This window comes from Prionailurus viverrinus, chromosome B4 (assembly GCF_022837055.1).
Source record: "Prionailurus viverrinus isolate Anna chromosome B4, UM_Priviv_1.0, whole genome shotgun sequence".
NCBI classification, from domain to species: domain Eukaryota; kingdom Metazoa; phylum Chordata; class Mammalia; order Carnivora; family Felidae; genus Prionailurus; species Prionailurus viverrinus.
Window position 1 is genome coordinate 44,403,588 of NC_062567.1, and position 14,282 is coordinate 44,417,869.

The 14,282-nt window shown below is 40.1% G+C and overlaps 1 protein-coding gene across 3 annotated transcripts in view; it reads right to left on the reverse strand.

The window, feature by feature from the left end:
• Positions 1-14,282, reverse strand: part of GRIN2B (glutamate ionotropic receptor NMDA type subunit 2B) — a 413,917-nt gene that overhangs the window by 108,420 nt on the left and 291,215 nt on the right. For all 3 annotated transcript variants that reach the window (XM_047864812.1, XM_047864811.1, XM_047864810.1), the window contains one exon: positions 364-478. In XM_047864812.1, the coding sequence (XP_047720768.1) occupies positions 364-478 (115 nt within the window). The remainder of the gene's footprint in view (positions 1-363; positions 479-14,282) is intronic.

Sequence of the window (14,282 nt, forward strand, 5' to 3'; positions counted from 1 at the left end):
ACTGTGTAGGACCCAACTTCTGAATTATATCACTGATTTGATTTCTTCACTGAATTATGTTACATTATACATGTACACTCTTCCATTAGAATAAAGTCATGATTCACACAGCACCATAACCAATAAAAATGATAATGCATAAAGAAAATAATCTCTTGATTAACCAAAGGACAAGAACACGAAGATGCAAGTTGGAGAAACTTTGAGTTTGAGCTTCTCCTGTGCTCTCAAAGTATTGCACTCTAACTTCACAGCTCAGAGACCAAAACTAAGGTTTGGTTTAGTTTTCTTTTAATGTGTCGCAAAATTTTATGTCCCTACCCCATCTGCTTTGCTTGAGAATTGACAAAAGATATGTCCTACCCTCTCCCACTTCCTCTCCTTGTTCAGAAGGATTATCACCAGTTTCGGGTGCATCTGGTAACCATCTTCACTGAAGGACAGATTTCTTCCCTCAAAAGTGACATTGATCAGATATCTGTAAAGATAAAAGAAAACAAAGGTTAAAAGTATGAAGAAGGTATGCCAAGAATAAGACAGGAAGACAGAGGGAAAGGTGAATGGAGACAGACACCTAGATAGACATACAAATATCACTGTGAAACTGTTAAGCATAGAGACATTCAAGTTTTCATTTAATAGGAGTAATATGGAAAGATAAGAAACCTACTTCATTAGGTTTGTAAGGCTTAAATGAGATAACTTCCCACCGAGGCCTGGGACGTAGTAAACCCTCCTTAAGCATTAATGGTTATTATTCACAAAGGGAGGTCAATTAAAGGGTGGAGTTGGTAGAGAGAAGAAAGGGGGAGTGTACCAAGACAGCTTTCTGCTAAGAAGGGTGGCACACTGGAGAACAGGGTCTCTCTGCCTCTCAGAGATATGTACACACTTTTGAACTCTTGCCAAGATCCAGGCCATGCTTCTAAGAGCTGTGAGAGGAGTCCAGCAGTCAGGGGTCTGGTTCCTCAGGATACATGCGGAAACTGGGGCTATTGCATTGTGTATAGTGAACAGAAAATACCGGGGGGTGAGGGAGGTTGGAGGAAGGAGGGAGAGGTATCTCAGAAAGTATTCCAGGCACAGGCACGTAAATTAGCAGTAACTCTGGAAGTAACTGGAGTCAAACCAATGAACTTATCTTCCCCCTCAACACCTGCACCTCCAGCTCACCCTTGTTCCTCTGCTGGCTGCTCCGATCTGATGAAGAGCTCCCTCACTGGGAATTCCCACAGGCGTGCTCATTACAACCACATTAGTGCAACTGTGCTGATGGTAATTAATGTTCCTTTACCATAATGGCCCAAGGAGTCAATAATGATTAGCTCAGTGTTCACATGACATGCTACTCTAGAGCCTTGGGTCTGATGCCGTCGTGAGGTGTCTCTGCTGAGAAGCAAAAAAGGTATCTTGTAATTGCCACCAGGGTTCTAGGGGCTTCGAATTTGTGACCAACAACAGTTTCCTAACACACTGAAGGGAAGAAGAATGTATCAGGAGGCAGCTTAAAGGGTCCTGTTTTAAGTCTTCTCATTCAATGAAACTGGGAGGCTCTTTGTTCTTCCAGGTAACATTAGGTTAACTAACAAGGTTGCTAAGATGCAGATCCTTCAGGCACTTATAAAAAGAATACTAGATGTCATGAACCAAACCCGCGTGGACCACTTATTATTTCAAGAGCTGCCTGGGCTTTTTCAGCCTGTCATTCTCTGGTCTTATGGTCTTCACAAATGCAATCAAGAACACAGAAGGCCTCAAAAGAATAGAGGCCTCTAGAATCTCAGAATTGAAAGAGACTTTCGTAGTCAACTGGTCCACCACTTCTCACAGTTTATGCTTTCCCTCTACAACAGAAAATTGGCTCTCTCAGCCCTTCTTGTTATCACTGCACCCTCTACCATCAAGAGTGCCATCTCACTGTTGGGCAGGGTGCCTTTTTGTTTTGTTTTGTTTTGTTTTCTACTTAAAGTTGAAATCTGCTCAGGGCACCTTGGTGGCTCAGTGGGTTGAGTGCCTGACTTTGGCTCAGTGAGTTCGTGAGTTCGAGCCCCACATCAGGCTTGCTGCTGTCAGCACAGAGCCCATTTTGGATCCTCTGTCCCCCACCCCCGTCCCTCCCCAGCTGCGCTGTCTCAAAAATAAACAAACATTAAAAAAAAAAAAGCAATTTGCTTTCCTGAAACCCCTGGATACTGGCTCCTTCTTAGATATTATTCAGTCTTAGTCTACTCCTTCTTCCACATGAAAGCTCTTCAACTTTTCAAAGACAATTATCATGTCTACCTTGTAAAGTAAATTTTAATCTTTGAAGAAAACTGAAGGTCACTTAGTTCTACAATTTTATTTTATGTTTTTAAACATTAAAACAAATTTTTTATTATTTATTTTTGAGAGACAGAGCGGGAGTGGGGGGAGGGGTAGAGAGAGACAGGGAGACACAGAATCCGAAGCAGCCTCCAGACTCTGAGCTGTCAGCACAGCGCCTGACGCGGGGCTCGATTTCACAAACTGTGAGATCATGACCTGAGCCAAACGAAGTCGGGCGCCCAACCGACTGAGCTACCCAGGTGCCCCTAGTTCTATAATTTTTACCTGATAGGAAACTGAAGCACTGAGAAGTCAAATTATTTGCCCAATGTCCTACAACTAATTTAGAGCAGAAATTACATTTTAAGCCATATTTCTAGTCCCATGATCTCTTTACCACACCAGCCTGACATATGCCACATCAGGTTTAACATCACCAGTTCCTTCACATAGTTATCATATGCCATGACTTCAAGCCCCCATTCTCCTTATCCTCTGGCTGCTCTTTCTGGACACTTCCAACTGGTAAAAGTGTAGTGCCTCCTAATTCAACTCAACACTCCACACAGCATCTCCTCCATCCCTTGTACTGCCTGTCATCTCTCGGGTCCGTGCCGCTTGCTCAAGCCCATCACTAGTTAGAAAATAATAATCAGGTCTCCTATACTTTACAACTTCAACACTCCAGCCAAAGCCCTATATAATTCATTCCAAGGAACAGAATTACAAAACCACAAAACACTTCAAACTAACAAACCAGAATTTAAGCACCCAATGTAATTAACTTGGAAAATATATTCTTATTATAATAATACTGCATTGCTTAGAATAATTTCTGGAATTCTTCAGAGAAGGTTAATGAGACATGCAAAAAATTTTAGTTTTCTCTTTCTCTCTCTTTTTTTTTTTTAGAGGAAAGGGAGGAGGAGAAAGGGAGAAAGAGGAAGGGAAAGAGAGAGAAATTAGTTACCTAGCTTAAGCACCCTCCTTTCTCACCTGACATGGCTCTGAATAATTCTGACTTTATCTAAGAGACCTTTACAATGTTTCTTTTAAGAAATGTCCATTTCAGAAAGCAATTATGAGAAAAGTTCCAAAAATAAGTAATAAGAACCATAAATGCTTCTCAAGATGACTTCTTTGAAGGGGACAGCATTGAATTGGGTGTATAAGTTTTAAAATTCAAACTGTCAGAAAATAAACTACATTCATGGGTAATGTAATTGCTCTGTAGTTAAAATTTTCTAGTTATTCCTGTTGCACATCCTTTTGATTTTTTAAATGAACTCCTTCTGGGATGTTCGCTCTCTTCCAGCTCTACAGGTCCATTTTATTCTACCTAGACACTTCTCATGTATTTTACACTTATCAAAAATATTGATACATTTCATGACAATATGCAAAATATTCTTCTCAAAGTATCCCTTAATTATTCATATCCTTCAGCAGTATGCAGATTAATCATTCGCATTGTGTTTTTCTGAGTAATTCCCTCTAACGTGCCAACATTTGGCTATTAGTGAGGAGCTTGCAAATACACACCCGCCCTGAACAAGGATGCCCTTTGAATAGCAGAACAAAGCAGTCCATTCACTAGGGACAGCAAGTGTGATAAAATAATCAGGAGTGTGGTCACTTCTAGGCATGGGACTTTGGCATTTCCTCTTCAAAATGGAAACACCATTCTACCTCCTGCTTATCAGAGAAGCCCAATGTGCTAATCAAATGAAATAATGGATTAAAAAAAATCAAATGAAATAATGGATAGGAAAACTATAGAAAACAGGATACAAACATAAGGTTATTTAATGGGAAGAAATCAGAAAAAGAAATATATTAGTGTCATTTGAATATCTAAAGGCAAGAAACTTGCCTCATTTTGGATCTTGTGAGTTAAAGTGTGATAACTACAGTATAACAAGACCCAATTATCAATGGAATACACACTGGAGGAATGGAGATTGCACTCCACGTAGGGAGGGATAAACTAGGTCAAATGGTCACATTCGTCAATTTAACTTTCCATAAGGCCTGAAAATACCCAACCACCTTTGGATCTGGCTGCACTTTGCCAATTTTGAACATTAATTAAAACCCCAAAGCTTCCATGTGTAAATCCTTGGTAAAGGATTAAACTATAATTAAGATGGGACAGACATTCTGTTTTCCTCTAAACGTGTCATCCTCAAGCAGACAGTCAGAAAGCCTAGCTCAAGTGGCAGTCAGATTCAGAAGCTCTTCCTGGAAGACTCTAGGCCCCTGGAAATCCCAGCAAGGTTTGGTATATATATATATATATATATATATATATATATATATATATATATATGTATGTATGTATATACACACACACATATTGAATGGCAAAAAATATATATATATATATAGCTTGATTTGTCTCCAGGATGCAGATGGACCCTAACGAACCTCCTTGTGTCTCATAAAGTTCTAATACTACACAGAACCTCAAACTGTTAGAACCAGAAGAAAATTTAGAAACTACCCATTGAGGGAAGGGGAAAACAGGTCCCAAGATGCTACCCTTATTTTCCAAGGTGACCTGCCCATTCAGTACTGGAGTTCAAGTCTTCTGGTTTTCAGTTAAGTGTTCTTTTCGTTATAACACCTAGTGAAGGTGAAAGCAGTTTTGTGAGCCCCAGATGTGCATTTTAGCACTCGCATGTCACGTGTCATGCCTTGGACTATGTAGATCCCTAATACAGACTGCATGAAATAAAATGCATCTCATTTCCTGCTTGATTCCTTGTTGAGAAAGAGCCTCAGAACTCCGATGGGCTCAGAGCCAATACATTTGCTTTATATGGCTAAAGTCATACTCCAGTGGGTTTAATGAGGTCAAGCTGAGGTAAAAAAGCCCTTGTGCCTCTTTGACATTGACCATGCCACTCAGAGCTCATCCACTGCACCACAATGATACCTAAAGCAATGATTTAGCAGGATGCCCTGTGTGGGAGGCATCCAGAAGAGCTCTGCTAGAATTTTCCCAGCAAACCAAGAGCCCTGGCACTGTAATTCTCATTCTGCCCTCCATACTTTTACAAGGCCCTCAATTTTTAAAATTAATGTCTGTTAATAAGAAATATACGTGGTAATGAGAAAGATAAGTCTCTCCCTTCATCCAATCCTTTAACTTCTAGATGAAGCAGATGGAAGTCCAGAAGGATTTGTGGCTTAACCAAGATCACATGATGGGGCTGGAAGCAGGATCCAGGTACCCTCACCCAGGGTCCAGCACATCTCAAAAACAGTAGAATTTTTCATAGCTCTCAGTTTCCATTCTCTAGCTATTAAGAGTGAAGCAATAAAGGAACAAAATTCCAGGCACAAAACTTGAATTCTTGATCCCTTGTTTACAATTTCTAACTCCAAAATTCTGTAGCTCTATAACTGAATCTTTGGTGTGTTACTTACTTTCTAAGGCCTTCAGCTCCCTCATCTATAAGACTGACTGGTTCACACTATCTTCCTTGCCTGATGAGGGAAGTACAGGGCTGCTCCCCTGACATGAAATAGATGATCTATTTCATCTGTTACATTACGTTATTATACTCTCTATCATCTGAACGGCAAAACCACAAATCTTTCCGTCTTTCTCTTGTCTCTCTTAACCACTTTACTATTTCACTTAGTATTCTTTCATACACACATTTCCTCTTGAAGTAGTGGAAACAATTTCTCACAGGATTAGAAATAGCGGACTTTAAAACACTTAAAAGCTACCTGATTAGAGACCGGTATTAGGGAAAGGAGGCAAGGATATTGAAAAGTTGGACAGTCAGTGTTATGGTTTGGTAAACTAAATAGAACACTTCTGACTTTTGCCCACCTTAGAAATTCACAATTATCAACGTAAATCCAAAATGACCAGTACAGTGCTGTCTACACGGCAAGCCATGGCCACGGAAATAATTGTCCACTAGACTCACCAATGGGTTCTTCTGAGATTAAGCCCAGGAGAAATATATCATTAGTAAGATATCCTACATGCAAGCGAAGATTTAGACAATGTCCCAAAATGCTAATGGAAAATAAAGAGAAACAGAAAAGAAACTGAAGAGGAAAGGACTGTAGTGCACATTCTCCATAACCACCCATCACCACTACTAGGCAGTGTAGCATGGAGAGTGTTTTAAGAGCAAGGATCATGCAGTCAGACAACCTCTGTTCAAATCCTAGACCCATCAGTTCCTAAACTGTGTGGCCATCTTTTCAAGACGCACGAATTATTTTATTCTTGCCAGTAATGGTTTTCTTTTTAAGGAAAAGGTATTTGAAGAAGTTTTAAAGGTTTCCTCTGACATATAATGTCATATATAGAAATATTACACCACGCTGTTGAACGGAATAATTAGAAATACCAGTTTCCTAAGCCGTCAAATACAGTTCTTTTCTCTTATTTCCGTATAACGACACTTAATAGAGAACCTCAGGAAAAACTAATTTAAAGAGTGCGTTGTCATATTAATTTAATAATTGCTTGAAAAAGATTAAAAAATAGTTTGTCTTCCAGTAAATTAAACATTTTCTCTGAAATGGCGTTTATATCATTAATCTATTTTGCAAACCATTCTTCACAAATCACAAAAGGTTCAAGTTTGGGCTAGTCCATATTTTAGTGATTTAAGTTCTAAATTCCCAGTGTTAAATTAATGAGATAGTAAAGTATCTTGAGGACTGACTGATATAAGTTTAATATACTTCCTCTCACCTGCTGGTGGTGAAGATTGTGCTCTGGCCCCTTAGCAGCCTGGGCTGAGCTGAGTTCATTTGAGGAGTAAATGGTGATGTATCAATTCACCAGCTATTGCAACCAAGAGGCTTCTCAGGCCCCTTGGCCTAATAGAGGGAAAAAGTGCTGCTTCATGAATGAATGCCATGAATTATTTTCATGTGAAATGAAAGTGGAGAGGCATTGCTGGAAGTTGCTCAACAATCCCTGCTTGAATATAAGAAGACAGAGAACATTACCGTTCCTCCAGAAAGATGTTAAAGCAACGAGCATATTCTGAGTGGCTATGCCACGAGCCGCAATGACCTCATGCCTACCCACCAGTAGTACCCTTTCACCAAGTCGGGTCCATGTGGCAGGCCATAGCCAGAAAACAATTCTCCTCTGGACTTCCTAATGGGTCCATCTGGATCAAACCCAGGAATTTGTCCTCATTAATAAAATAGCCTATCTTCAAATGAATGACAAAGCCTGGGCAATGCCTCAAAATGCTTTAGTGGTGAGGAGTAGAAAGAAAACAAAAGGGAGAAACAGAATAGGTTAAGCAAAGAGGAAAGGAATGTGGTATGCATTAAATACACACATACACAACAACAACAACCATCAACAACAGGCCCTGCAGTGGGGTGTGTAAGAGCAAGGACACTGGGGTCAGACGAGCTCTGCCCAAGTCTTTGATCCGCCAGTTCTGAAGCTGTGTGATCTCACAAATTATTTAACTTCTGTCTCCATTTCTTCCTCATTAAGGATGCGAATAAAAACAGTACCTACCTCATAGGACTGTTGTGAGGATCAAGTAACTCAATACACAGATCGGACTTAGAAATGCACCTGTCCCCCAGTGAACATTATGTGTTAGCTGCATCTCTTACTGTAATTACCCTTTTTTGTTTTTGGTTGCTTGGTTATCAGAGAATGTAAGTTTGCAGGGACTTTGGGAATCAGTCTAACTTTTCATATTTAGAACCAAACGCACCAAGGCCTGGGGAAATGCTGCTACTATTTGGCATGTTAAATTCAGAATCTGAGTCTCCTAATTCCTAGGTCTCTGCTTTTTCCCAATACCACCAGTCCAGAACATTTCCTCTCATTCCGACAATACCCCAAACTCCGAAGGCTCTGGAGCATTTGGTTTCTTACTATGATCAGTAACCCTCGTGAGAGTCTGTGTAGTGGGGAATCACTCAAATATACTTCAATATAAAGTTCACTTCCTGAGAAAGGCAAAAGATGAGCTCATATCCCCATAATTTTGGCCTAGAAAAAGTGACTCCTCAAAATGACCCCTATTCTGATCTCCTAGAGCCCTGCTTTCAACACTCTGTAACTCTCTTTAAAATTCCTTTGGAGGGGGACACATCCTTGTTTGTATATTCCTTGGAAACTAGTGAGGCCACCCCCCCCCTTTTTTTTTATTGCTACACCATTTCATTTAATGCTTTCTTAGGCACAAAGTAGGGAAAACAGGTATACCTAATCACAACAGTGAAGTTTACCCTATTTTTAAAAGTTTTTATTTAAATTCCAGTTAGTTAACATACAGTGTCATATTAGTTTCAGGTGTACAATATAGTTATTCGACCTTCTGATGTCAATTAACAAAGTGTGCTGAACAGCAAAGCTGTTTCCCATTCAGGAAACTGTGCACAGAACTCAGGAATGGAAAAGGAATCCCTCCTTGCTCTCATGCCCATAAACTTTAGTCACGTCCACTATAGCTGAGACCTGCTAAAGTGCTAGGGAAATTCAGAGTTACTAGAGGCAGTCGGAAAGGTGGAACTTCCCAGTGGGAAGGAATCAAGTAACTCTTCTGGATACTGTTATTGCCACCTATCTCTTTTTGAGTTCATATTTCCATTATGTACATAAGTTAAACTCATTTTCCTTTTAAAAAGTCCTGAATAAAAAATTTCTTTCCTGTTCCATAAATAAGGTGCTCAATATGTTGGAATATAGACTTACAGGCTATCAAAGCTAAGTGGTTGGACCTTCCCAGAGAAAACACCAAGACAGGTCAAAGGCGAGCTGATCTCTGAGTACACTGATATTTCTTTTTTATGCCCACTAATAATTTTAAGGTGAAGACTTGCCTCTCTGACACCCATTTTAGCCCATCAGCTGGCAATACTGCTCAGGGGCTATGCCAAGACCAGCCAAACAATGACTGGCAAAGATTTCTCCAGGACATTCACCTTTGACCGGAAGCCCTTTTCTTCCTGTGAACTTTCAGACTGAATTATAAGAAACCCTGGGCATATATATACCCAAGAAGCCCTTGGTCAAAAATTCAAAGTGACCTGGGAATGATGTCAGGGGAAAAAAATAAGGAGGCGCTTCTTTTTGTTTTTGAGCTTTCTCCATTTCCTCAATTTGTTCTTCTCTATTCTGGAGCCCCTCTCTATTCTCTATTATACTTCAGGTGGTCAACAAAATTAACACATCAGCAGTACCTCCATACACAATGGCTCCCACCGCCTCTGTAGCTACCATAGGCTTAATTTCACAACTCCCTCCAATAGTTCTAATAAAGGGTAGCAAAAAGGGTGAAAAAATGAATTATTGAGGTGGCTTCAGTTCCAGGGATTAGGAGTGGAGGTTATGAGTTGCTGTCATCCATGGGAAAAGGGGGTTATCATTTAGTCTCCCAGTAATGGTTGTCAGATGTCTTCAAATGGATATTTCTAGAAGCAATTATATTGAATGGCAGGGAAAGAGGGTCAAAAGAGGGAGAATATTCCAGGGTCAGGTGATGGTTTCCAACAGACAGAGGAGTCAAGATGCCTGGGTGAAGATTAAGTCTTAGGGGAGATAGGTGTTCCACAATTACATCATGCTGCACATGCCATACAAAAACAGCAGTATTCAAAAACATTTCTCTGTCTTCAGAAAACCCAGGGAGCCAAACCTACCCCATGGAGAAAGCCCTTTCACATAGAAAATAAAATGATTTTTTGAGTCTAGGGTCCAGGGAAAGACCAGGGGAACAAAAGAGATGATAAGTTCAATATAAAATGGGAATGGAGAAAGTGAAGCATCAGAAAAGTTGGTCAGCAACTTGGTTAATGTGGCTCCCCCAGCACAGTGTGGAGAAATGGCTTTCCGGGACTACAGTTGAGTGGGAGGACCCATCCCCAAAAGTATGATTGGATTTGAAGGTACAGGAAATGCATACCAGGCAATAGTGAAAGGGATCTCACAGAGTTGAAAACAGTGAGATGAAATGTATATCTAATCACCGAGAATACACCAAGATGGAAACCACAATGCCAAGGTGCTGGTCAAAGGTTACTAGCCAAACACACATCCTATGTTTCTAGAGTTTTTGCAAGTGCTGCTCTACATCACAGTACTTTATGGCACTGTTTTCAGATCAGGTTAGGATAGAGAGGTCAGGGAAAGATTAAAGTTTTTGTTTATTTAATTTTAGTTAGCTACTTAAGACACCCGTTGATCTTTTCCAATATTCTAAAATAAGCCTGACCCTTGAGTCAGAATTTAAAGCAAGGTGAGGGCAAGCATTTATTTAAAACAAACTCTATTTCCCTCTTTGCTTGTCCTCAAAAGGACAGCACCATGAACCCCAACTGTATCCTTCACAGGGAAGCTAAAAGAAACGTGTAATCATTTCTCCCTGCTGTACTGTGTGGGGGCTAGAACTCTGCTGTTCCTTCTTTGTCAGGGGATCCTAGCTCTTTCTCTTCCTCTGTAGGTTGATGTTTCCATGGAAACATGCTCTTTAATGCTTCTGAAATTACTGTGCATTTATACCATTAACTCTTTGTTGACCAAGGCAGGTCATAAAGTGATTTGTTTTCCGATCTCTGAAAAGTAATTCCATTTCCTATCTCATTTTTCTTCAAACTGTTGAAAAAAGTTAACTGACACCTGATTGTCCCTTTTCCCCTATCAGACCTCACTCCTTAACCCTTGCAATCTTGGCTTTTGCCTCTATCATTCTACCAGAACTCTTCAATTTACAAGGTTATCAATAATTGAAGGTCGACAAAAATAAAAGCAGTAGGCTTTGCTTCATCATCATTCTCCTAGACATTCTATAGCTTCTAACAGTGGACACTCCCAAATTTTCAGCAGCTATCCTTTCCCTTGTTTATTTGTTGTTTAAAATAGAATAATTTTTTGATTCTCCTCATACTTCTTAAGTTAGTTCTCTTTCCTTTTCTGTCCATTTTCACGTGAAACCCCCTAGCTTGGGGGTACCCCAAGACTGTCACCCCTGCTCTCTATTCTCTCCCCGAGACTCATTCATAGCCATCATATCAGCAATCACTTCTACACCAAGGCCTCCAAAATCTCCATCAGAGGTCCCATCTCCTTCCTGACCTTCAGTTTGATATCTCTGATTGGACCACTCTACCTGAGTGTTCTGATATCAGGTCAAACATAACAAAGTCAAGTCCAAGTCAAGTTCCTGCCTTTTGGCAACAAGACCACTACTCATACAGTGTTAAAATTCTGGCACAGCTTTGACTTCTCTCTTTCTGTTATAATTTCATCTTTGCAACATGAATGAAGAGAAAAATAAGCCGACCGCTCTTATTAGCTGCATTCTCAGAAGCAATAAAATCAGTTAAAATGTCAGCTGTAGTTTAGCATTATGTATAAAATAAGTTGATTGATATTTTTCCCCTTCTCAGAATTTTGTCTCCCCAAGGTAAATGAATCTCATGGATGTCTAGCCTATGAGTGGAATTGCTTGGAAGTTGTATTTCTGTCCTGGTCATTCAATTAAAAAAAAAACCCTCTAATAATGCTACTATTTATTGAGTACATGCCAAGCTCTGTTCTGGATGCCTTGCATTATTTTAAATTCTCACAGACATGCTATAAAATAATAGATCACATTATAATGGAGGTCCAAGGTTGGTGGCACTGGCAGTTGATCTTACTTAATTCTGTGCGATTCTAAAACCCATAACTCCTTCCACTGCCTGCCTCATACTAAGAATAATGTTGTCAAGAGAAGCAACGGGCAGGAGAAAATTTCTAACATGGCAGGACTAAAATCCAAACCCAGATCTGAATGGCTTCACAGCCGGGGCTCTTAATCATTATTTAAACCACCGCCAAGCATCAGTTGCCTTTAATTGTCCCTCGTGCCAGCCTCATAAGGGAGGACGACAGGGAAGGGGGTGAAACACACTGCCTCTGTACAGCTCTAAGAAAGACTGGAGGCACATTGCTGGTCAGGACACACATACAGAATAACAAGAGAACTCCAGACTCTAGGACTGTCGATCTGTCATATTTTACAAGCACTAAGCTAAAAAAGTGAAGAAATGGAATTAATTTTCCTTATAGGAAAACGGGAAACAAACCACAAAGTAGTAAGCTTGACTAGACTTACAGAGGAATTAATTCTCAGATTATACTCTGGGAAGAAGTAACTTATGAAAGTCTAGGGCTATATTCTTGGTGTTCTTGTTAGAGACACACAACAAGAGCTAGAATATTTATTTACTTGGCGTGGTTAAGAATCGAAAAAGTTTATCTTGCTTTGGCACAGAATATCTAACCTCTCTCTGGACTTAAAGTACAATATTAAAATACTTATTTGGAGCTACAATCAACTCTCAGTTACCTTCAGTAACGGAGGCAGAACCATACTCATGATCTGAATAATCAAATACATAGCATATTCTCGGTACTTAGCTTGCTTCTTCCTTCTTTGCCTACTTTCCTGTATGCTTTTCTTTATCTTTTCCTTTATTTGAGGTTTTTTTTTGGGGGGGGGGGAATTCAGTAAGGGTCTCCGTTCATTTTAGACATTTTCAGGACACGAATTCTTCCTCTAAGTGCATGAATCCCAGTTCTATCCCTGTGGTCCTGACCTCTTTCTCATCCCCCATTTCTATGTCTTGTTGGCCATTTCCGCCTGATTCCCCATTACAAACTCCAAGTGTAACAGATGGGTTTGTTTTAATCTTCCCCCTCAAAATAGCTAACTTCCTAATTCCCCTCTCTCATTAGCATTTACCAAGCACTTGGAATAGTGCATGACACACAGTAGGCTCTCAGCAAATATTAGCTATTAATATACAAATATTTGTTTATCTTGAAACCTCCCAGGTGTTTCTGACTGCTTCCTTTTCTTAGTTTTCCATGCCCAGTGAGTACCCTAAAACATTCCTGTTTTTACAAAATAATTATTGCATTTGTCTCTTCCTTCTTATCCCCACAATTTTCATCCTAGACCAGGCCTTTAAATTATCACACCCAGTCCCCTCCTGGGCCCTCTGCCCAAACACCACTTGAACTTAATCTTGCTAGACTTTTTAGTGCTATGTCACTCCTGCTCAAAACTCTCCAATGGCTCCCCATTCCCCAGAGCAAAAAGCCACCCTCAGTCAAGGCTCTCTACCTCCTGGCCCTATCTATCTATTTAGAGTTCTCTCATCCTCTATATGAACTCTTGCTGAAGCTAAGTGGCAGCTTTACTGTCCCCTGAATGTTTTGTCAACTTTCTTACCTCTCTTCTATTTTCACTCAATTGAGTAATCCAAATCTTGCTCATGCTTATGGATTCAGGTCAAGTCTTACCCTCTCTCTACACCTCCCTGACATTCAAGGTGCCTCTCTCTCTCTCTCTCTCTCTCTCTCTCTCCCTCTCTTCTCTCCTCCTGCCCTTTCTAGCTGCCAGTCTACATTTCAGTACTTCATCATTACCAACATGACCTGTTTTGTTCCTTTTTATTACTTAACTTTTCATGTGTCTGTATCTTGTTTTCCATGATAGACAATACACTATTGGAAGGTAAGAATCAAATCTTGTCCTTTTACTATCTTTTTCAGAATTCAAATTAGTGCCTTGCTTGTGTTAAGTATTCGATAAATATTTATTGATTTGTTTTGAACTTCCAGAAGACTGCTCTTGAAGTCTCCCTTGCTACTTTTCACTTCCCAGCCCCTCAACATGTACCACTTCTCTCTCTCTCTCTCTCTCTCTCTCTCTCTCTCTCTCTCTCACACACACACACACACACACACATACACACTTAACATTGAGTAAAAATTCATGTGGAAGAAAGTGACTGTCCAATTATCGATGAAAAAAAAAGGTATAACTACAACCTATCTAACTTTTCTGAAAACATGGAGACAAAAAGTGGAGTTGATTTAATTCTTGCATGGGTCCTTTAAAAATTTTCCCCCTTCGGGAACACCTGGGTGGCTCAGTTGGTTAAGCGTCCCACTGGATTTTAGCTAA